Source organism: Cinclus cinclus, chromosome 3 (genome assembly GCF_963662255.1).
Source record: "Cinclus cinclus chromosome 3, bCinCin1.1, whole genome shotgun sequence".
NCBI lineage: Eukaryota > Metazoa > Chordata > Aves > Passeriformes > Cinclidae > Cinclus > Cinclus cinclus.
In genome coordinates this window covers 91,683,876-91,709,198 of record NC_085048.1, presented here as the reverse complement: position 1 = coordinate 91,709,198, position 25,323 = coordinate 91,683,876, and the positions used below count along the sequence as shown (strand labels likewise).

General features: G+C 40.0%; 1 protein-coding gene across 2 annotated transcripts; it reads right to left on the bottom strand.

The window, feature by feature from the left end:
• Nucleotides 1–619: 619 nt before the first annotated feature.
• On the bottom strand, nt 620–25,323 carry KCTD3 (potassium channel tetramerization domain containing 3). Of its 2 annotated transcripts, XM_062490426.1 has the most exons (19): nt 25,176–25,323; nt 21,599–21,652; nt 20,164–20,209; nt 19,225–19,298; nt 18,735–18,793; nt 18,464–18,544; nt 17,598–17,732; nt 16,686–16,776; nt 16,183–16,269; nt 14,706–14,896; nt 10,701–10,816; nt 7,562–7,649; nt 7,321–7,437; nt 6,135–6,305; nt 4,825–4,980; nt 3,750–3,846; nt 2,322–2,506; nt 2,078–2,216; nt 620–1,744 (listed from the first exon to the last, which is right to left on the bottom strand). In XM_062490426.1, the coding sequence occupies exons 1-19, from the start codon at nt 25,247–25,249 to the stop codon at nt 1,162–1,164; spliced, it is 2,544 nt and encodes an 847-aa protein (XP_062346410.1). In that variant the 5' UTR covers nt 25,250–25,323; the 3' UTR covers nt 620–1,161. The 2 variants fall into 2 exon arrangements, with proteins under 2 accessions (XP_062346410.1, XP_062346411.1); XM_062490427.1 differs by lacking the exon at nt 16,183–16,269 and having other exon boundaries at nt 25,176–25,321.

The following is a 25,323-nucleotide window of genomic DNA, read 5'->3' as shown; positions in this document are numbered from 1 at the left end:
AGGGGCAGGGGAGGGAGGGAGGGAGGGGGTCAACATGTTTGGTATGGAAAAGTCTTCTACATGTCCAAAAAACAGCATGTGGCTAAAAGGGGCCTGCATGGCAGGATGCCCATGTTTTCTCCTGGGCTGACAGAGCTCCACCAGAAAATTGTGTTCATGCACAAAATTCTTATGAAGTTGTTCTAGCCTTTGTGTTCTCTCACTCCCTCCTCCCCATCCTCTCGGCTCAAGTTAAAAAACCCAACAAAACAGGTCATTAATAAATGCTGAAGTCCAAGCATGCTTTTTCACTTGCTGTCATATCCTTCCTTCCTGCTTATGCATTGCTAATCCACAGGCAATAAAATTTGTTCACCATCTACAGTAAACTAGGTGCAAACAGCAAGCAGCCAGTGTGACACAGGTATAAAATACCATGTCAAGGCACTTGTAATTGAGAATTATTACACCATGACAGTAAACCTACTCCCATATTCATCTCTGTCCTTTTTCCAGAGAAAGTGACAAGGAAGCCCTCAAGAGACTGCCAGTTCTGTGTATTCTGCCAAGCATATTTTTATGTATTCTCTTAGTCACAATCAGCAAAATCCATCATCTGATACCACACGTTTTCAGAAAGTACAAGCAACACTCCTCTGGCAATTTATTTGGACTAAGAGGCAAAATCATATACTATTTTGGATAGCTTCGTCCTTAACCTGCACAAAACATTTCAGATATCAGACAGCAGCATACAGACCAAGGATCCCATTCATAAAACAAGACTACAGAGGCAGCTCTGTGAATTAGCAAGACAGCAGAAGCGCTGTAGAGCAATGTACAGCTGCATCTAAGGGGCATCCTCTGCTCAGCAACCAAGCTTTCCTTTCCCCAAAACAAAAGTAATCACAACATATCACATGCCTGACCACATTTACGCAAGAACGCACAACAATATTTTGGACCAAGTACCGTACTACATTTTGGAGTGTTACATAAAGCCACACATTGATGTGGACAACCCTTCAAAGCTTTGGCAGCAGCTAAGTACTTTCTCATAACCTTACAAGTTTTATTCTGGTATCAGAACAAAATCCCACTCACTAAACAGCCCACATGTAACATTGTGCCTGCTACCAGCCAGAGGGCACTTGCACCTTGTTATTGCCACCAGACACATTTTCACAGGCCCAACTCGTCCCAGATTGAGTTATTCTTCCGGTGTCGTGGTGAAGCAGCTGTCTTTGTAGGTGATGGAGAAGCTGCACCAGGTAATTCAGGCCCACCTTCAGCAAGGACTGGTGCCGAGGCCAGGAGAGGCATTTTCTTTCTTCCCAGGAAAGCAGCTCCTTCAAATCCCATTTTCTTTTTGCTTTCTGCTTTGGTTTCATTCTCTTCTTCTGGTGCTCTTTTCTTGAGATCCAAAGAGTTCTCTGGCAGGCGGTGAACCTCTGTACTGCAACACCCACCTGCATCTGTCATGCCTGCACCTCGCACTTCAAGCGCTGTTGATTGGACTGCCTTCTTCTCAGCTGCACTGCCCTCAGCTGTTGCCTTCCTGGCCTCTGTCTGGCTTGCATTCCCATTTGCAGCAGCTGCCTTTTCTGTTGGGCTTTTGGTGGATAAGTTAAAAGCCTGGAAGTCCCGGTAACTGTGAAAGCTCTCTGTCCGCCTTGCTCTTGCCAAGAGGGGGCTTTCTCTGTATGGCCGCACAGAACCATATGTGGCAGTTTCATGGATTGTTTCATGGTGCTGCAATTGGAGGCTTCACAAAATACAAGAAGAGCAGATGTTAGGTTGAGAATAGCAGACAGTTCTGCACACCATTGCTCCCACCTACCACTGCAATTCCCACAACAGCAATACGCTCATCACAGCCACCACACAAAGGCTTCCAGATCACTTCAGATTCTCAGAGGATACTTCGGTCTGCACACATACAAACCAGTAGAAATCAAGGAGTATGTGTGTGTAGTTTAAGCCACTTAGTGCATGAATTCAGGGGCTCAGCTACAGCCTTCAATTCACCAAACCCATCTGTCTACCTGAAAAGTAAAACCTTCAGTGTCTGCAGCTGGTGCCACCCTTGGTGACTTACCTGGAATTAGATTCCCGAAGCCGGTTTGGCTGAACAACTGAGGTGGCAGGACTGATGTTGGGTGTGGCACAGCGAGATGTACTCAAGTCACACTGGTCAAGCAGCTTGAGCAGCTCTTCCTCTGTTGGGCCACCAATATCTGCAAGAGAGAGAGCTCCTAGAGGCCAAGTCCATTTACTGCGGTCAGGCACATCTGAGGACACGATAAAGAACCACACCACAGTCCCGCCATAACACAACTTACCTTTGTCTTCACTCTTATTAACCATGTCCATAGCTGTGGTCAGGTCCCACATCTGGATGCTGCCATTGGAATGTCCAGTGAAGAGGTAGCGGCGTGGCCGGGAGCCCATCCTGCTGGATCCTTCACATTCTCGCACAGTAAATGACGAGATGGTAGTGCAGTCAACTGCCTGGATCTCACAGATCCTACAGAAAGAGAAATCCCAAATTACCTGAACAATTGCACCTGGCACAGTTTGGCCACTGAAGTTGGTACTGATTCAATTTTTTTGAGAAGGCACATGAGAAAAAGACCTTTTCTCCAAATTAAATTCCTTCCCCTACATGACTGGTACAACACTCAGCTGCAGACAATCCCTTCCCACCCCCAGTCCATCTGCACTTTTAGTGCTTGTTTATTAGGCAGCCCCCACATGTTTGATGTCCATTTTCTATTTGCAATGATTAGAAAGCTAAGGCTCTCAACAATGACAGAAACCAGCTCCTTCGTATGCTAGACACTCTAGGAAACTAACTGGCAGAAACAGCACATTTATCTATATAAAACATATGCAAAAAAATCCAAAGATAATGTTAACTATAAAGATAACTTTTGTCATACCATAATTGCAATTTCATTTGTCATGCCAGATTTCCATTGCTTTTTTCCCCTTAATTTTAGAAGTTTATAAGGAGTGACAAGAAGAAAAGGACTCCTAAAACGAAGCTGCTCATACTCTGGGTAGTTTGCTTTCCTGGCCCTTTCACCCAAGTAGTGCCAGAATAAGTCATAGTGTTGAGGCATTAATGTTCTCATCCAGATTTGAAGTTATTAGGTAAGAGATGCAAACATGAAGCATAGACCTGAGATGCACTGTCTTTTCTGATCTCTTGTCATCTTCCTATCATAACAGGAAGAAAAGCAGCTGTGGATTTGTCAACATTTTTTGCTGTGTTGTCAGCAATGTTAGTAGAATATTATGAAGTCAAGCCTAATAAAATAATTGTATAGATGACCTAGAAAACAGTACCTCCATTTTAAAGGTTCTAATATCTTCAAAGCCAAGTGCAAAGAAAGAGAGAAACCCTTTTTTGCAAGCAGCATAATCCCTTCCACCAGCAACTTCAGCATTAGTTTTGAAATTAAATGTTAGCATGGTACCAGGGTTGAGAGTCACATATTATATAGAGGCACAGAAATGTTTGTTTTGTGAGCTCCATCATGAAGGGAGTCTGATATCACACTTGTCAAAAAGCCTTTTGGTTTTCAGGTTATAATAATCATTAAGTAACAGTTCTGTTACTGCACACAAACAAGAGTTCAGCCAGAGCTGTCAAGCATAGTAGAAGACTGTTATGTGCAACTGCACACTCTCAGCATGGAGAAGGGAGACATCACCCCCTGAACAGCCCTAGTTCTTCCTCTTTCCCACTTAAAACATGGACGTACCTTTTCCCAGTTGAAGACAGCCTTACAAACAGCTTATTCGTAATGGGAACAACTTTTTGGATAAACACCTGTTGATCATCACGTTCGCCAAAGGGTCCTAGAGGAAAAAAAGGAAAGATCACTTGTTTGTTTGTTTGTTTGTTTCAATTCCCTCACCTTTTCCCCCAAACAGTTCTGAAGACCCAGACTCATATGATTACGACCACTGCAATTTTGAAGTATCAGGAGCAGGGAGCCAAAGATGACCAGTAGTTAGCAAAAGCTATCTAATGTTAGCAGTCTCTGCAGATGCAAATCAGTTTAAGGGACACACATTCTGAAGTTTGCTGTGTGTTCCTGGAGGAATTACTACGTCAGCACAAACCCTACATTAGATCTCTATAATAACACTAAGTACTTTCTTATTTTGTAGCTCCTAGTTGTCTAAAGGCTTAACCAGATTTCTTGCAATAGTACTGACCCCAGCCTGTGTTCACAGGGCATCCTATTCATCAGAGGTTCATTTGCAAGGCTCAGACCACTAAGGAATTTAAACTACCTGTCTACCCATATTTACCAACACACATTCCTTCAGTACCTTGCTACAGCAATGTGCTAGCACCCTTTGCCTCTGCAGCTGCAAGGTTTCAGTGAACTTCGTCATGTGTTCAAAGTCATTTAAGAATTTTTTCCATGCTTTGTTTAACCTCAGCTGAACAGTGAACTGGAATTTGCAGTAGACCTAATGTTTGCTATGGTCTTCTGCATAATATCTGTTGTGCTTTCTCTCATTCTCTACCTAAATCAGAATTGAAATACTACATCAGTTTGCTCAAGGAAGAGGTATATTATCTGTGTTCCAAAGATTTTTTTTGTCCCTTTTTCTTTCATTCAGATAAAGACCTTTAAGTGTACTCACTATCTACAGCCTAAATAATAATTCCAAATGAATCTTACAGATCCTTGCCATCATTTCAAGCAGAGAGCAGTGTAAGAGCTTACACCTATCAACTTGCATGTAACAGGGCTGAAGATCTGTTAAACCATTATAAGACTAGTGAAAGTTCAGGCACAGCACAACCCAGAGACATCTTACCAATGTCATTTCCAGAACAGTAACTGCCATGACTCTCTGCTTCCTCCAGGGATAGGATTTTGAATGATGCAAGAGGTGTTGAGCCTGGCTGAGTCGAAATCATGCCCCGGAACCGAGTCACAGTCCATGTCCGGACATGGTTGTTATCAGCACAAACTAGAAAGGAAAAGATGTGCATTTACAAGGGATGAAAAGACATTTAGATAAACTTCTCTAATGATCATCTGTATGACAGTTTTTCAAGACTAAGCGTTCAAAAATTTAGCCAATGTGAGGTCACACAGAATCTCAATTTTCTAACAGTCTACAAATTCTTGCTGACATCCTATTTTCCATTAGTTTTGTTTCAACACTCAGATACTGAGAACTTGAAAATTCGAGAAACTGAGACAGGTGCAACACCAAACTAAGGTCTGGTCTGGTACCAACAGTCCCTTCAATCCCCTGTATATAGATGGTAGGACAAGATGTCATGAGAGCAGCCTGGCAGCAGAACCTGCCTCACACAACAGCCTTATTACATTAATACATGAATTAACTCAGTTTTGTACATCTAGATGTGCCCTTTCCCAATACTGAGGGTTTAGCAGCAACTTGTAGGTGAACAGATGACCTCTGGGCTGTTTATTTGCAGTATAATTGGATGCCATGTTCCTGTTCCTTTTTTTTTTAAATAACAGGACAGCAGCAAGATGTAAACCAGTTCTCTGCCATGCCCTGGCTGCTGGATTCTGGATGAAATAGATTTTTACAGAGGAAGGAGTGACTGCATCTTCTCTGCAAAAAGACAGGTTCCTAAGCATAAGACTAGGACAAGCAGAATAGCACAACAAACACTGGGAGACTGCTGAGAAAAGAAACAGAGACAGCCCTTTGAAGTCACAGGAAGGCTTTTTCTAGGGCCAGGAGGAGATGGTGCACATTTTGCTGCAGCCCAGAAAGCTCCTGAAAGGCTGTTAAAAGACTAGTCCTGAAGGACCTGTACACAACAATAAAACTTGACAGAGATACATCTGTTTACAAACCCTTTTATTTCCACAAATGACAACCTTGGAATAAGACACAAAATAATGAGTTGTTCTAGTATCTGGTCAAATAAAACTTGGGCCTTTCAAGTGCTAAAGGCTTTGAAAAATGCTCACATTAAGAAGACGGATCCAAGCTAGATTTAGCCCTTCCCCTGCCCCCAAATCTGTCCAACTCATTTCTATTACATGTGGGAATGATGCAAGCTATAGAGCATAGCATACAAACATTGCATTGCTCAGGAGGAGGGGAGAACCACCAATACACATCTGTGCCCACATTACCTGACACGAGGTGTTTCTCTGAAAGCATTATCTTCGTGACAGGGCTTCGATGAACCGTGAAAGTTTGAAAGAGCTGAGGGCCAGACCCGACTGTCTCAGGGTGCTGTACAATCACCCTCACTGCTCCAGAGCTGGTGCCATATGCAATCTCAATCCAGTTGCCACTTACACCTAAAACAAGCAGGAACACAGTTGTTCCCCAGGAATAAAAGCTTATCTTACTGGGGGCCAGGGAAGGAGACAGTAGAAAACAGTATTTCCGAGCTTCCACAGGAAGAAAGCTATGTCTTTTAAACACTGTTTACTCATTATTTTCCCATAAATAGACCCTAAAATGACCCCAGGTTTGTTCATTTCCATACTATATGCTTCAACATTGTCTTAAAAAAAGCCTTTCCCATTCTCTCCTCTCTCCTGAAAGTGAAAGAAGAAATGGATAAAGTCATATGATCAGATCTTTTGGCACTCCTCACAGTGATACGGTCTACATGTGCCCCGTAACATTAATTTTTCTGCCTTAGTTGCAGGCAAATGGGAAAGCAAAGCAAAACAGAAGGAACTACAGTTTAGAAAGCCATTGTGGTATCAATATTATTATATGCGTTACCACTTTCTCCCAGTCTGGGCTTTTTTGAGTTTTACTTTGCTTTGCATTTTTATTGTTGCTATAGTTTTTCTCTTTTTAATTTAAAAGATAACTGCACCACAATTACAAAAGCATCATCAAGCTGCATATGGAAATGTTTCTTAGCATGTTGTTTATAAAGTCAGACACAACAGCAAGGTTGTGTCTCCCCCTTACCCAGTTCAGTACAAACTGCTTCAGCAAATACAATTCATAATCTAAGTGCCTCTCTGGTGCAAAAGACTTAAAACCAACCAAGATACATTAGGCACAAGCATTAATATATGAATACATGTATGTATTTCATATGTATGTATATATTTCATACATGTATGAATACATATATGTACCTATTTATACAGATTACAGATGTGAGGGTAAACAGCTATGCCTAGTGTTCATCATTCATTTGAAGATGATTAAGTGAAGAAAAATTCTTTGTTTATATCAAGGGCTACTTTGTGTGCTTTAACCCTGCTAAGCAGTAATAGGAGAAGTCCATTTAGAAAACAGAAAAACACATTTCTAACAGACTCCCAGTGAAGAGAACAGAATACTGACTTGTTTTAGGTGTGAGGTAGACACTGAGAGCTGTTATAGCATCATTGGAGGGATCGTGGTACAATTCTGTCACAAGAAGATCATTGTCTTTCATTCGAAGTGGGAACTTCTGCATGTCTGTGGGGAGGAGACATTTATTCTCATTAGACAGAGTTGTTCTGAGGCAACTTAAGTCAGGTAAAGAGTGTAACAAAAAAGAAGTAGCACCTCCATTTTATTCTACCCTGCTCCCATTTCTTACCTATGTAGTAGATAGAACCATTGTTACAGCCCAAGAGCAGGAAAGACCCAGCAGTATCATAGCTTGTGATAGGAACAACATCCTGAACCTAGCACAAATAGAAAGGTAAAAATAATCAAATCAAGAAATTAGGTTTCTACTTCCTCAGTTTTCAGACATTTTGGGTGTATTTTGTTGAACATCACTTGAGTTCAGTACTGGATTGAAGCCATTGTGCACACACTTGCATGTACAATGGAATTTCAGAAGAACTGCATATTCCTCTACCAAACTGGATCTGAAGTCCTGGAGCTCAACAGACACATGCAGACAAATCAGCACAACTGTTCTGCAAGATCCTTCTCTGTGTGAAGGAATAAAGCTTTGAGAGCTGCACCTAAACCATGTCTTCAAAAGTAGATTTCTTCCCCATATGCCAGTGAGTGTATTTCACCCTTTCTGTCCTCTCCCTTCTTCCATTTCTGACAAGTCCCTAAGAGATTTCTGGACCAAGAAATTCAATGTTACCTCTCTATGCCTTCTTTTATCCCAAGTTTTGTATCCCTCTGCCAAACTATGGAAATCTCTGCCTCTAGCAGATATATAATGAGAGGTAAAAATTCTTGTTCCGTTACAGTTTCTCACTTCCAACACACAATCACACCACGCAAACTGGAAGGCAGCCCTGTCATATTTTACTTACTGGTCTACAACTCAAGGTGAGGGATTACATGTGCCCTTTCTTTGCTCTCTAGGATTAAAAGGAGTGTTTATTCCTCAGAGTGGAACAGATATTTTCAAGCAAAGAAAAAGTTTCACTTATCCTAGGTAAGAAGTCCTATTTCAAATAGTTCTTTTTTGCTTCAGCCCTGAGGAGGAAAAAGCCAAAAGCCATTTTATCCAGAGCATTCAAACATGCACAGTGTCATAGTATTTGTCCTGTGCTCTCTGTTTCAGTCAGTTCACTTAATGAACCTTGAATATTAATTCATGGACATTTCAGCCTAAGTTCTTATTTCTCTCTGACCAACAGCATCCTTCCAATTGATACAGAGACTCGAAAAATCATTTGCAAAATACTTACAATGAATCAGCTGGATAAAAGCAAAACAAAGTAACCAAAGAAACTTCCCAACATCCCAAAGAGCTTGGACTCTAAACCAGTACCCCTTCCTAACTTAAGGATGGTCTATAAGCCCTTAAAACATATTGGAAATATTATCTTCTTTCCTTCTGCAATAGGTAGGAACACCAAATGTGAACTTTCATTAAGAAACACAACAACCCTGTATAACAGTCACTGGTAAACCATGGCCAGTGAGAATCCTCACTTTTTCTAGTAGGATTTCCTGTCACACTCTACTGCATTATGTTACCACTTGCTCTATAGCACTTTATTCTGCTTCCTTTAAGTTCTCCTTTGCTAAGAATTTATGTATCTAGCACCCACACCCTCCTTCTCATCCTTTTAGTATACAACCGAAACACTGCCAGAGGAATAAGTGCTAGGAAAATCACCTCAGTAGTCTGCTCAAATCTCCAAGCAGGGAAGAAAATGCAAGAACCAATAAGATGCAGAGATCAGAATTACATCTTCAGGGTGTTATACATCACAGATCACCACATAAGGAAGAATAGATACACACAAATGAAAGTAGAACTTAGAAAAACATCAGCCTGAAAGAAGACAAAGTTGTTGCTGTGAAATGGGGCATCACCAAACTGTTCTACAAAAACCTCTCCCACTGAAGCAAGTATGATTGCATCCCAAGTCCAGAGCTGTGGGCAACTCATGAAAAGCAGTCAGTTAAATATCAGATATTCTTATTAGAAATTTCAAGATAAACCCTGCCACTTTATGTCTTTACAGGGTGCTTCAAGAAAAGAACGTGTTCTAAAGGGATATTAAGATCTACAGGAAGATATTTGTGGGTTATTTTGGCTTTTTTTACTAACAAAAGAATCCAAGATACAGAAAGGACCTTGGTACTGTTTGGTACTCAAATGGTACCCTTTGGAATTTTTGGTTTGCTGGTTTGATGTGGGTGGGTTTTATTTGTTTTGTGTTTGGTTGATTTTGTTTGTTTGGTTATAAAAAACAGCCAAAATGTTTTATAAACATGCTGGCATATAAGCCTCTCAAAGACCTCCTACTCTTCAAAAAGAAATGCTTTCACCAAAGGAATAGTCAGTCAAACTGAGGAACTATTCAGGTGATCAGAAAGATTTCTGTCACTCCCCAGAAACAAAGATGATGAATGGGACATCATGTTTTATTTCTTATGACTTACTCCTTTAGAAAATACTGTTAAACACCAGCTTGCCACATAGCATTAAGTTGTCCCTTAACAGAAGATTTTGCAAGACATCAGTAGAACTTTAAATAATGTTTTGTTTAATTCAAGGCCATACTAACATTCCTGTCTCTGCTGCAGAAGCAGTGCTATCCCATACCTATTATCTGTGTTATTTGTTACCACTACTGTCAAAAGTTTTTGGGATTTTTAGTGCATCCAGGTTTTCATCGACAAAGGTGTACATCCGGCTGTGTTACAAGCTTTGTTATTTGAATGCTCAACTGTTTCTCTGTTGACTGGAGTCAGACTCGTACTGACTCCATGGATCTCTCTATGTGATGTGCATTCTGACAACAGGAATCAAATCAGTGCAGCCAGAAGCATCCACACACAAGACAGGCATTGTTAAAGTACAGTCATGTGCATTTCTCTTGAAAAAGAGTCTCCTATTGTAAAGCAGCTTTGGAGATCCCCAGATACCAGACTGCCTTCTTGTTTTCTTTCAGACAGTCCAGAAAATGCTGTCACACATTCCCCACAGTTTTATTTCCTATGATGCTAGTGAATTTTTTACAAAGTTAGTAATCCATAAAGAAATTTAAATATATTGGTACTTGACATTTATTACCCCAAATCACACCACATCCTTTCATTTGAAAGCCTAAAAAACATGCTTCTTAGTAGAACCAAACAAGTCAACATTCTGCTCACAGGCACAATACCCAGGTGATAAACTCCATAGCACAAGTTAGGGCTGAAAACCCCAAGATGAGCATTTCCCACATACTTTGAGATTATTTTATTCTCTTTTTACTAGAAAGACATTCCAGCTTGTAAAAAGTGATGTGGAACATTGAACAGACCTGCCAATGCTGAGTCACAGCATTCCATACTCCAACTTTCCCTGTATGGCTTGTAGCCACCAACTGGTTGCCAATGAAGAAGAGAGCATCTACAGGCACTCCAAGACTGAACACTCCTGCAAAAAAATGAAGAGGCTGTGAAACTTATCTAAAATGAAGAGAAAAACACAGTAACAATGGAATCTATCCATTATTATCACAACACATTTATTCCAGTAGCAAGTAAAGAACCCCCAAAACTGGGTTTGCGGTGTGCTAGGTGAGATACCATGCATGCAGCAAACTGGGTTCCAATGAATGCCAGTGTTATGTCATCTCTGTTAATGCCATCATTATTTGCAAAGGAATAAGAAGGCAAGAGAAGCCACAAGAGCCCTTATGAAATACACAAACATTTTTCTACAGCCATCGAGTTCTCAAGTGGCTTTAAAATAAATTAAAAAGTTGCATTACAGCAAGCAGGAATTTTTGTTGTTTGTTTTTAGCTGTGACTACGAAGCATCACTTAAGAAACAGTAATTTCATGGGTTTTGCAAATTCGTGCCATACTAGTTTGCAATTACCTGTTAAATATTACAAATTCTTGGTGTCTTTGTTTTAAGTCCAGTCAAGCAAAAATATTTTGAAGATGGATTTCAGGAACTAAGTATGACTACAAGGCTTCAGCCTTATTCTTGGGAAAAGACTGAACAACTCAAATGTGAGTCTATTTGAATACATTCTGATTTCTCTTTTAGCAGAAATACTTGAACTCAGAAAAATAAGCAGCCTGCAAAAGCCTACTTCTTTCTCTCTTTCCATCCCCAGCTCTTTTTTTTGGTTGCAGTCCATAAGCAGAGAGTACAGGCTAACAGGCAATTTAAACTTGAAGTTATATAGGGAAGCAGTTTTGCCAACATCACATACTATTCAAATTTGGAAGACAAAAGTTACCAGCAAATGCTGACCTTCCAAGTAAAGGAAATGTGTCATCAACAATGTTTCACTTAAGAAAAACTGAAACAGTGTAGCACCTGACAGGCATCCATGGCTGTGGTTGTAGCTGGCCTTAGCATTCGAGGCCTTCCACAAAATTGATTCTTCCTTTAGAGCTTCCAAGTCTCATCATAGATCCAACATGAATAACTTTAACTGAACTGCAAACTTGGACAGCATACTACATTTTGTACTACTTATTGTTTATGTATTTAAAAGTTACAGCATACTCAAAAGGTATGAGGTAATTTTCAAGTTTGCCAGCTATGAACTCCAGCAAACTGGACCTGTAATTAACTTGTTTGTAAACAATTCTAGGCTATGTTTTTCTGCCCAGTAAGTACAAAAATACTGGGGATACGTTACAACACCAAAATGTCAAGCTTCACTCACAAGTTTCCTATTCCATCCTGCTTACTCTATATATTTATATTACTTCTCACTAATACTACTTCACACTACATACTTCTCACTTAACTGCAGCAGATATATGTCAAAACAAGAGTATCCAATAGCTATAAAACTCCTCAACATTGTTTAGGACAAACTCAAATGAACAGATTGTCATTCCCACACAAGAATCAGCCCTCTATAATATCCAAGAAGGAATCTCAGGAATTTGCTTTAATTATGGTGCTAAATCATTTTCCAGGGCAAAGTACAATCATTCAATGCAGATAGGATTCAGCAGTACAGGACACATGAAAAAGGCAGTAATAAGAAATCCACGGAAACAACTAGAATTGATTACTCCAGAGAAGGATGAGATTCAAGGAAATCGAGGAAGACGGCTTGAATGGTCTGGAGGAATTTGAAGTGTCAGTCCTGCTTAGGCTCAACAATCTTGAGACTTGTCCACAGGGGAGACAACACTATATGTAATGACAGGCTCTTGTCCTAAGGGTCCCTCTCAGTAAAATACTGCTTACAGCAGCAAGCCAGCAGCAGTGTCTTATGTAAGTAATATTGAAAGGGAAGAAAGCGCTCTGGGAGAGCTCTATCACAAAGATGCCAGCCCACACAACTTGCTGGGGATGGTGTCACCAGGCTCCAGAAACTGTTTGGAACAAGTAGTTTCTTTAACAAGATGACAGCAATGTACTCTATCTCTAACACAAAGACTGCAAGCATTTGTCTCTACAAGGAAACAAAACAGTTATGTTCAAGCTGTTAGTTATAACCAATAGTTATAACTATTAAACATAAGCATTTTTTTAAACCAGTCAACATGACCTATTATCCAAAAGAACAGCAGTACATTTTGTTCAGTGTCAGTCTGACTGGGAATTTCATCCTGTGGGCACTTTCTGCCTGCTTCCCGTCTCCTCCTGCCCCAGGTGGCAATTACTCTGTTTCACAGTGTCACTTGAATGCAGTACAGCCTGGTTAGCAAAAGTCCTTGCTCCAGTTTTATTGTTGTTTTCAGTCATAGTCTAAGCTATCAGAACCTTGTGATACTGGCACATTTTAGAGTTTTTATTTGAAATTGAAGTCTACTTAAGGTTTTTTGTGTCTTTCCACTTGATTTTAAAAAATCCAAGATACAGCTTCTTGTATCTTAGTGCAAATCCCAAGGTAACACAAGCAGCTAATTGAAACCAGAAAATGCAGGAGGAATGCAATGGCACAGTGCTTAAAGCAATGCCTGTTACAGGAGTACAGCTGTCACACCTTCCCTGTCCTTAACATTCAGTCAACAGGAGCATACAAGAAGAAAAGGCTTCTCAGATCTGATAATTACTCACTGCATTTAATGGAGATAATTTCATATTCAACTGTTAGACATACCTGTATTTATTTTTTTTAATACAGTGGAATTTCATTTTCCATTTTGCTGACCATGATTATATATAAGACCCCTGTGAGTCACAAGTAAAAGAGCAGTACACAGCTCATACCAGACCTTTGCCTTTCCACATCTTCAAATATGACTTAAGTTTTTCCATAAATTCATGCAGAAAAAAAAACAAACAAAGAAAATGCAACATCCATTAACATAGCTAGAAATTGAGAATCTGTTAAATATCCTCTTCTTTAAAGGCACATGGGTCAAAACTTGAATTTGGTAATTTTGACTTTAATTAACAGCTACTATAATTCTCAAGCCTTCAACTATGGAATACATCTGGTAACAAATCAGCTCAGCATTAAGTTTCAGAGAAAAGTGCTCACATAACCAGACTGCTGCCATACTTTGCTAGCAGTATCCACTGCCAGAGGAAACAGACATTACTGGCATAGCAGTGGTTATTCAAACACCAGGGATTAGGCTAGAGGAAGTTCCAAATACCGTTCCCTTCAGTGCCTCCCAGATTTGCCCTATATTTGAACAGCAATGACTCAGACAAGCCATCAGATCAGTACCAGGGAATATTTACTTCTGGAAATATCTTCTTGCTGTTTCTAAAGCTTACACTTGTGTGCCCTTCAGTGCCAAGGTGTATAAGCAGTAATTCCTGTATGCATAAAGGAATAGTGTGGGCTTTTTTCCTACCCTGACACCCAAGTTATAAACCAAGAAATTTTCATCTTCCAGACTCCATTTATGAACCACATCTGACAGAGAACTGAAGTATTTTCATCATCTCTATTTAAAAATGTGGCTTTAATAACACAAAGGAATGGAAAGAGCAGAATCACTTTGTATTTGTAGGTTTCCACCTCCAAAGCTTAGTTCCTTTGTGTTACATCTTAGATTCAAATGTAAGTCTAGGGGAAAACTGAAACTCTTAATTTTAATTTTTACACTAAAACCTCAAACTGAACAGTAAGTATTGGTTACTACCTCTTCCATAAAAACAGCGCTCTTTTATTCTCCATCTCTTTGATTTTGAGACAGGATTCCTGGTGCAGAACTGGAGCAAGTTAAAACACTCCAACAGGTTGCTGTGCTACAGCTTGTTTTGCCAATCTGTGAAAGTGAATACTGAACACCATAAATCACACATACCTCAGAACAAGGTCTCAGACTTCCTCCTAGTTAAACACACACACACAAAAGACAAAAACAAAACAGGTAATGATAGTTACCAATTTCACTGCCACTACCACCATCTTGAATGCTCCACAAGATAATGCTACTCTCTGAAGCAACTGCAACCATCTTGTCCTTGTCTCCATGAGGTCCTCCAACCACCTTGGCATTGAGTGCCACCCGCTCAATGGTCCAGTCCAGATAAGGACTGGTGAATACCTGCTGCCACCCAGATGACTCTTTGATTCTGGAAAGGCAAAGGGGAGAACAGGGAGCAGATGTCAGAGACTCTGGAATAGACAGCCCAGTCTAATCCTGAACCAGTGTGGATGATTCAGTCTTGCAAGTCTAAGCCACAAACTTCAAATTCTAGTTAAGAACTACAGTCTACAAGAGCTGCATTTTTTTCCCATTTTGAAGCCTGATATTGCATATCATTTCACTGCTTTGCAGCTACTGGAATCCTGTGCTGGGCTTTTTCTTAATATAAGCACATCTGGTATAAAAGATATAAGACGAAGCCAAAATCTTGGGCTAACAAACATTAAACAATGGGGTTCAGCATAAGACTTCAGAAGAAAACTCTATTAATCACCTTACATATCATGCGAGAAACCCAATCATGCTTTAGCATAAAGCTCTGCTCTCCAGTCACATTTTCAGTTTAAGGTATACTGTAAGCAGATAATACTGAATTGACTGTAAACGTTAGATTTACAGAATAATTTGCCTATGCATTTTTAAGACTTACATGGTGTCAGCACAATTTATCTTACTTAAATTCAGTCAATAATTTAGATATTTCACAATGGAGCTAAAGCAGACTAGATCTCTGCAGTCAAGTTATAGAAATGTTAAAATTAAAATCAGAAAGATATGTGTACTTTTTAGCATTGTTGCATCCTGCCTGGAGCTGAAACATCTCAGACCACTGTGCTCCACCCATGCAACATGCAGAAGCAGCAGTGAAGATTACAGTAGCAAGACTTTGAATGCAACCAAGACATTCTCACAAAGTTTATGATTAAATTTAAAAAACTTCTGTCATACTTCAAAATTAAAAACAGTCAGAGATAAAATCCTAAGAAGGGGACAATTAGCACAAAGCTAGTTGCAAATCATTGCCTCTTTTTCTGTCAGATCATGTGAAGAATAATTAAGAACAAAAACATTAGGCAGAGCAAGGGAATCCACTCTTGATACAAATTAAAGCAAAACAAAAATTGCCGCGGTGAATGCAAGGTGATGTGATTTAAGTTACAAAATTTAAGCAACTGAGCTGGTATTCTAGAGAGTGAATAAGGCAGCAAAGTATGGCTTTAGCTTGGTAGTAAGCAGAAAGAAGCTGTTCACAAAACATTCTTCTCCCCTCTGTTTCTGAGCCACAGTGTGACAGCTGTGTTACATTGGTCTGGGTAACAGCTCTTGTTAAAACATTACTTTCCATCCAAAAGACAGCCGCCATTTCAATCAAGATTATGAGATGTGAACTAAAGACACCTTCTGTAATGTGGAGTTACTACTTATCTTCACCTGATCTTAAAAAATAGCCAGTTTGTGTTCAAGACATTGAAGACATTTTTCAGCCGTCCAAGTGAAGCAGTTAAGTGTTTAACAGCTCTGCTCAGCAAAAAAAAACCAAAAACTGAAGACAAGGTAGAAAAATTATTTAGCCAAAATTCATAAATTGTTGCAGCTTCCTCGACAGCTTAACTTCACAGACTGTTTTCAAACCCACACCAGGAAAACTTCAGTTCATTTTCCATTCAAAAGCCTGCTTTAAAACAGGCATTTGAAGCAGTTATAATGGAGTCAATTTGCAACATTTTCAATAGTATCAAGAACTGACAGCAAAGCAAAATCTGAGTTCCTAACAAGCAGTTTATTTTCACCAATAAAAAGACCAGCAACTCATATTCATAGGATGAGACTGAATGTATTTACTGCTATTTCAGAGTAAACATTCTGCTTTGCTTTTAGGCAATAATAATTTTTTTTTTAGCTTCCTGTAAACTGACAAGCAACTCCATTCCTACCTGTAGCAAACTGCAAAATGGGCATAGGCAGCTACTATCCAGTTGTGGTGGCCAGCTACTATTAGGACTTTCCGTGGGTCCACAGGAAATCCTAAAAACAACAAAGCTGAAGTCAGGCAAGTGACAAGTATTAGATGAGCAGAGACATCTGTAACAGGACAGAGCTCTCTGCTAGGATGTGCAACAGCAACTTTGACAATTAAGTTTCCCAAGAAACATTTTCAGCAAGATTCTAGTCTGCAGTATTGCTCCTCACAGCCTTGGTATGCTACAGGTGCTTGAAAAATGCACCTTTTACCTCTTTTTACCTAAGACTGCCTGCTTCCAAACCTTTAGCAGCTCACTAAGAATCAGCAATGCATAGCCTTCTTTTATAGATTAGTCTTTAACATAGTCCTAGCACTGCTACAATTTGCAGGATTATGACAGAATATGACACTTCAAACAGCATCATTTTGCTCACAAAGACAAAAGCTGAAAAATGACAAAATTCAGGTCTATGTCACAATTTTTCTGTGAAGACCACCTTTACTCTGGAAACTTGACTCTTGCAGGACAAGTGAGGCACCAAGAGCAAGAAAGAGGTGGAAGAGCAGAAATGAGGCCCTGAACAAACACCAAAGAACAGTGGCCTCTCTGGTTTTTACTATGGTTTTAGTACAGTATAAGGCATTTGTCTAAGGGGCCATGCTACGACTTCATGAAGAACTTTGATTTGCCTTTCTCTCAAGCCTTGGAGTGTGCAGCAGTGAGCCTTCAATACTGAATTGGGAGTAGTGTTTAAGTATTCAGCAATTTTAACCAGGCAAACACATAATAGCAGATTTAAACTAGACACAGACACATAGTTCTCATTTCCCAGAGACAAGCATCTTTGCAATTTGCTTTGGTTTTAAAACTGGCACTCCTCACCTAGTCTGACTGTACCTTCCCCCGTACCAGCAAATGAAGGCTGGACACCACCTCCATGTATCTCACTCTCACTCTGACCCGTTCTGATGTCAGTCAGTGGCCCAGTAGTATTATTTATCTTACGGCTGGGAATGCCTATTAAAAAAAAAAAAACAAAAAAAAAAACAGTTTTGTGCCACTCCTTAGACTTTAGCAATATAACAAATATCAGTTTACTTTACAGGATTAACATTTGTGCATTTTGATGAAAATTTAATTTACCTGCTACAAGAAACAGGAAATGCTGTAACACTGGAACAGAAAATGCTTTTTCTCTTTATGTTGACGTTCACCATTTAAGGAATTATATTCAGAAACTTGTCAATAATATCCTTTAGACTTCAGGTATTAACATGAACCATGTTCATCATACATGAACCATGTTCATCTCTACAGAGAATTTAAAAAGTCTAACAGGTACTCATGTTGGTAAGAAAAGCTCATTTGTGGTGATTTGTCACCCAGGCAATAGGACACCCAAGGTAACTGTATGTTCAGAAAAAAGAAAGCACATCATGCTGAGGACATTAAACTGAAAGGCTCCTGAAAAGCCTCTGCTCTAGTCTACAACCAAACACAGCCTGCTTAGTACTAACATGCCACACCCCCTGCCCAGTATTGTAAAAATGCTGTTTGTTACAGCACAGAGATGAAAGTGCTAGCTTTAAATCACAACGATGTTCAGTCCAACCATTTGTCCTTAGCTTTCCACAGGAAGGCCATCCCAGAACAGTTTGGCAGCCAGGGTAAGCACCTCAGCCAATCATCCCCACAAACCAAAGCAGCAAGGGTCAGCAAGCAACATCAGACCATGAATACAAGAATACCTGGAGGAGGTAGGTAGCCATGAAAAAGGACACTGCCACAAGATGAGCGTTCCAGTTCTTCACATAGTAGCAATCTTCTCACTAAGGAGGAAACCCAGATATGACCACAGCTTTCATTCCTTGAAAGCATTACATTATCTCAAATACTCTTCCATTTTTAGAAACTTTTACTTTGGAAACCTTCTGGGTCACAACTGCCCAGGATTTTTCACTAGACCATTACTACAATAATAAATGTAAGATGAGCTCACATTAAGAAAAAAAAAGTTACCTAGAGGAGTGATTCCATAGAATTCAGCTTCATGCCTGAGAACATTAATACTCACTCCCCTACAGAAATAGAAAAAAAACCAAAAACCGACAAGAACAAAGTGAGTCAATGCCTTGAATATAGATGCTTGCATATAACTAGATATTACAAATCTAAATATCAAGCTACCTAACAGTTGATAGAATTACCACAAAATGCCTTCAGCATGTTGATGTCTGAGATTTAAAGTGATCTTAATTTGACTCAATTTTCATTAAACAGACAGAAACAGTAAAGAAATACACTGCAAGAAGTGGTCTACAACACAAGAATCTACTAACACAATAGAATGTCACCATTTCTGCCTCCACCATGACATATATATACTCTCAGCATGGCCCAACATCTATGAGGGAGCTGAGCCACATACCAGGCACACAACCAGATGAGCAAGATGAAATATTTATCACTTGAACAAGTCTTCTAATGCATCCGACTGAAGTGAACTTACCGTAAGTCTAACTCCTTTGTGCGAAGAAAATTTAAAATGGGTGCAAATGCTGCTGGATCTCGATCAATAAATATCTGCAAAGAAAAATTTCTGTACTTGAGTACTACTATGGAGCAACCATCAACTGAAGTGCTGTTTTGTGCTGAATGTGGGAAGAGGAATTGAAGGTGAAGAAGTGAGCAGACAAACAAAACTCAAAGTTGTCGAGCCTCCTCTTTGTTCTCATTATTCTACTAGTAATAGTCCACTAATTCAACATTCCTAAAGGACATACATACAAACATTGCTGCAAATAGATGGCACTTAATAAATCTGTTCTTTAGGTTCTAGTTACCACAAAGGACAATGGATGCTTTCACTTTCTAGTATGTGTTCAATATGCAGTAACTGTAATAAGTTCTCAAGAGAGGTTTCGACTTTTTAAAATTCGATTACCATCCAACCTACCTCTACACTTTAAGCAAAGTACTTGTGTGCCTTACTGTTGCTCAGTAACATTACTGTAACTGTAGTTTCCCATTTAAGAAGATCACACCCAGACTGAAATAGCCATTTTGCTACTGGTTTTTGCTGAAAAAAAACATGCTACATTTCTATGTTGGATTATTCAACTACTCATGAAATGCCTATCTAATGAAAATTACCCCTCCCTACAATACAGCAATTAGCATTTGCTCTGTTTAAGGAAAGCAGAGTTGCTGTTCCTGCATCACCTGTACAATGCAGAATTAGTATAGAAATACATACATTGCTCAGTTTCACTTAGCTTGAAACAAAGATGAGAACCAAGAAAGCCAGAAAAGTCCCTTATTTTCATGAAAGTTTAGCCTGACTCAGGCAGTGCAATTCCGTTAGCATTCACAGTGAAAAAGTTTTAGGAGAAAGCCTAACCAAAAGCATAACATCGAATTAATGAGTTATAGTATGCTCACTACTCACAGCACCAGTTTCATCCTTTAGTGTTGAAATTCTTCCACTCAGCAAACTGAAAAACAGGAAAGCTTCATTAGATATCCACCAGAAATGTACTTACACAAACACAGGGTAGTAACACTCTGGGTCAGTTAGCTCTCTTTGGTTACTTTTTGTTAACACAGTTGATTAGAGCAAACAAAACAGCCAGAATGCTGGAGGAGTGAAATATCTCTCCTGAATAAAGGACGGGTGTATGCACATCAGAGCTGCATCACAAGGACATTCAGATTCCCAAAGAAAATAGATACAGGGCTTAGCCTGAAAGGATGAAAAAAGTTTTCCCAGGCACTTAGAGGGCTGCATAGTTTGTTAAAATCTAGTTAAATTGTTAAAAGCTGCTGAAACAAAAATGATGAGTAAACAACCCAGTCTCCAAGGACTTACTGGACAAAAGTGGAATGAATTAATTTTTACCCAATTCTACATCAAAGTTTTTTCTCCCATCAGATCATAGTACTTTTTCTACAGACCCATATAAAACACAATGTCAGATTCTCATTTTACAGATAAGATGGACATCAACAGCTTTCATTTGATTCTGGATGACAATTATCTGAGATTTTCCAGTATTGGATAACTTTCAGAACAACCTCCTTAGACAGCATGTTTCCTGTTGAGAGACTGGGGAATAGCATGAGACTTCCTCCTTGTGCCTTTCCTTGCATGCCTCAAAGAGGGTGACATTTCCCTGGCATTTCATTTATCTGAACATTTCCGTAAAATAGGAACAGGAAGCGCTACATATGTCAGCTGCCAGGCTTTTATTGGGAAAGACGTCTGGAATATAAAAACTAAATGTATGGAAGCAGAATTGCCAGCATTTAGGTCTTCCTTTGTGGGTCAAGGATTAACTGGGGCGATAGAGGTATAGCAGCTGCAGAACAAAATACAAATCTGCAGAACTAGTAATGGCAGCAATGTAAAAGGAGGATGTGCAATAATTCAACAGCTTCTGTATCACAAGTTAAAACCCTCAAAACCTGGAATCAACTCAGAGTAGAGCAATAACTCAAAAAAAAACCCCAAACCAAACAAAACCAAAAATGTTAAAGGCACTGCTAATGCACATGGCCAGTAAGATCACAAGTGGTAACAGAGTCACAGCCAGAGGCATGTCCCTTTGCTGCAGAACTGGAAGTTATTTCCACAACACTCCTCTAAAAAGCAACAGCTCCTCAGCACATATAAGCTGTCATGGCTACATTCAAGCAAGAAGATGCAATTCTTCTTAGGTAACAGCTTACTTCAAATGAATCTGTTCCATTGCTTGAGATGGGGGGGGGGGGGGGGGAGCATCAAGGACACTAATACTATTTACAACATATATCAAGAACTGAGAACATAATTTTTTTTAATGACTGTTAATTTGTGTTTGATATATTTGATATATTACAAATACCTGGAAAAAAATGAGTCTGGAATCCACATCAATGTTTGTCTTGATGTGCTGAACCTATGAAAATAAAATTATAAGTTCAGAATCAACTGTAAAATTGGAAAGAAGCCTGCTTTATCTAAAATTCCTTGGTTTGTCCGACAAAACTAGTATCAAACAGGCTTGGGATGTTTGAGATGTTTAAAATATCTGCAACAAGTCAGAAGTTGCAGACTCTTTGTACAGATTGTCCTTAAGCATGAGGCAGGACTGTCCGGAGACCACAAAAGTGTCATTCTTTATATGTTTGTAACACAGTGTCCCAAACATCTTGTATTTCCTGGTTCTCACACTTCAATGTTAATGTTTGCAAAAAAACACATCCACAAAACCCAAACACTGCTCCACACACGCAAAACCCAAACAGTAAAATATATATTTATCATCAGTGTGCTATATTTGTCAATAACTGCATGTATGCTACTCTGCTTTGCTTACTTAGGACTGAAAGGGAGCTACATTATACACTGCAAAAGACTACAGTAAGCTTCAAGTTAATATTTTATAGGAACATGAATTATTTGCCATTTGCTATTTGGGCCCCCATTGGGGAGGAGGGAGGGGCAACAGTAACAGTTAAAAGAAAAAAAAACCACTGTTTACTCTGAATCATATTGTGAAATAATACAAATTATAATATTATTCATGATGCCAGCATAATAAATAATTATGGATTATTTTATACTACTTCTGGTTTTGATTTATCATGAAGAAAGACAACAGAACTGGCAGCTTGGACAATGAGCTCATGCTCTGCATCACTCTCTGGCTGTTCATATCCTCTTATTAGTGCCATGACTAAGAAACCTCTGGTGACCTCTTCATTAATGGAAAACAAAAAGTATATGCAAAAACAAAATTCCATTACAACTTGCCATCTAGTGCAAGATTACAAAATACACAATATTTTTGGAATAAAAATACTTAGTCATAATTTATCTAATTTTCACTGCTAGGATTTCCAGTTTTGAAGGGGGGGGGAGGAATGTAAACAAACTCCATTACTTTACACCCCCTAAGAGGCAAAAACACAAAGGCTATGTGGAACTATATAAAACATGGATTGTGCATCTGATCACTGCAAACATAACAATGGCAAATCTGTTCTACAGTGTCAGCGTTCCAAGCACAAGCATGCACAAAGCCTTTTCTGAAAAAAAAAAAAAAATAAAAGCACTTCTCTAATATACTTCTAAGTAGTTTTGCTCAGCTTTTCTTATCAGTAATACAGAACACTACCTCTGTCTAGTTTAAGAGTAAGGGATGATTCACTTAACTATATTATACCATGCGAAAACAATGAATTACATTAATTTTATCCAGAATTAATCCAGGCACTGCTTTTAACAACGGGGATTGATGCAGCATCATCATCATCTTCCTTCAATTTTATCAGCATGTTCAGACAGCCCCGGGATTTCCTGTCTATAATTTAGCACTATGGTACCAGTTTAGTAAGCAATAGCTCATACTAACATATACTTTAGAACTTTTAATACATAGACATTAATCTACGTAAACAATCAGACAGAGTCCTCCTTTCCAGGATGCAGAAAGATGCTTAGCCAGCAACGTTTACATGCATAGGTATATTTGCAGCTCCATACAGTGGTCAGACAGGCATCATATAAGGAAAACTAGGCACGCCCAGTGCAATATCCTCAAAGGACCCTTTAAGCACATGCTAGCTTAAAGTTATTTTAAAGAAAATATAAGCAACTGGAAACAGATGTGCCAAGTGAAAGTTATAAAACAACTATTTTCATAGTCTATTGTCCTTGTGGAATTACACTGTAACCAGAGGGAGATACAGAATCAAAAGAATTCACCCGATTTGATACAGTAATTTCTGTGAACCTTAACTAGCAAGTGACTTTTGTTCACAGTAAAGGAATTCACAGAAGTTGTGACCAGGAAGTGAGGGAGCCATCACAGTCAACAGAGAAGCCCTGACCACCCCAGGGAGCAGTGGGGACCTCGTGTCTGAGCATGGAAAAGCTGGGGTCTCTGTAGTACATGCTCCAAAGTGGTATCAGAAACAGGGGGAGTGCTCATTTCCTCTTCTCATACAATTCTACAAACAAAACTAAGAGTTTCAGGTTTCTAGTGAGAGTAATGGAACAAATTAAGAGGAGGAAATGTGTACAGCACCCTACTCTCACCTATTTGCTGTGCAGATCATCCACTCCACTACGAGATGAATCACCTGCCTTGGCAAACTGAAAAGCATGGCTCAGGTATGGCTTTCAAAGGACATGAGCACCACAAGGGAAGCTGAGCTTACAGAAGACCAAAACTTCTCACACAGAAGTATTATAGTACAGAATCTCTCCATCAAAGGGGAAATATCCATGCACATGTTTGCTACTGCTTCCAAATATTGACTAGAATTTCTAACTTTCAGGTAGAAATTAATTACATGCACTAATTAGTTTGCCTAATTCTTCCTACTTCTCTGTGTAGGCAAGCACTCTGAGGGTGTGTATTTCTTCCCTGATTCATGCCTTTTTCATAATTCTCTGTTCTGTGAAAAGGCATGTAACAAGGAAGATTATCTAAAATTTAAAAATTGAAGCAGTTTTGAGATTCCACAAGTAATAAAATCCTAAAATATGAACTAGCCTGTTATTTCAGATACAGAATTCACCCAAGTGCCTTATGCAGCATAACATGAAATCTGGTCCATGCCTACATCAAAGTTGAAAGCACCATTACAGGTGAGTTTTGCCTGTGCAAGTTACAAGCAATTTCTCTGGGTTGAACCAGGTCCTTAATGGCTTATTAAAACAAAGGAATTATGCTTTGATTTCTAGGGCACTCTAGTTTAAGAGAGGCTGCAACACACAATTTAGTTATCAGATCGAGTTCATGCTCTGAGTAAAGCAAGAAAATTCTTAAAATAGCAGTAGTTCCTACTGTTTATGGCTGGCTCCACGTTGTGCACAATACTTGGGAAAACACATTACTTCAGTTTCCACTAGCTACAGTAATCTGAATGATTTCACACCTGAGCATTTTGACAGAATTGTTTGCACTTTTTATCATGTAGATTCTGACCACAGCTGTCCAACAATTCTCTGCCCCGGCCTACCAAAGCGTCTACATCTGCCAGCTTCCACACTTCCAGCGAACATTTGAAAACAATACAGCTCTTTATTCTCGTTGATGCCAGCGGTGTCATAGCAGCTATTTTAATACCTTACTCTCCGAGGCTGCTAGACGGACCGTTCACTAGAAGCCTACCGATGTGATGGCAAAGCAAAGCTTCTATCCCTGAAGAAGCAGGATTCCCAGAGTCTCTACGGTGTACGGTAGAGCAGGCTGCCCCGGCATCCCGGGCTGCCCACACGCCTCGCGTCCGCCCCCCGCAACCCCCGGGCCCTGCGAAGGCTCAACCCCGCCCGTCCCGGCGGCAGGGCCAGCGCAGAGCCCCGGGGGCAGCGCCAGGCGGGGCGGCCGAACCCTCGCCACGGCCGGGCGGGCCCCGGCAGAGCCACCGGGCGCTGCCCCTCGCTCGCCGCCCGCCGGCCCGCCCGCTCACCTGGTGCCGCCCACGTTCAGCTGGATGATCTCCCCGCTCCCGGCACCGGCCAAGCCGCCGCCGTTCCCCGCCATCTTCCCCGCCGCCTGCCGCAGCCGGCGCCCGCCGCCGCCTCCCGCCGGGACCTCGCGGTCGAGGGAAGCAGCGG

Excerpts from the sequence above, each read along its gene's own strand:
- KCTD3 (XM_062490426.1), bottom strand. The coding sequence starts at position 25,249 with ATGGCGGGGAACGGCGGCGGCTTGGCCGGTGCCGGGAGCGGGGAGATC. Across the intron at positions 7,650-10,700 it reads CTGTGACTCAGCATTGGCAG|GTTCAGGATGTTGTTCCTAT; the intron begins GTCTGTTCAATG and ends TATTTGTGCTAG. Across the intron at positions 2,507-3,749 it reads CTGTCTTCAACTGGGAAAAG|GATCTGTGAGATCCAGGCAG; the intron begins GTACGTCCATGT and ends CTCTTTCTGTAG.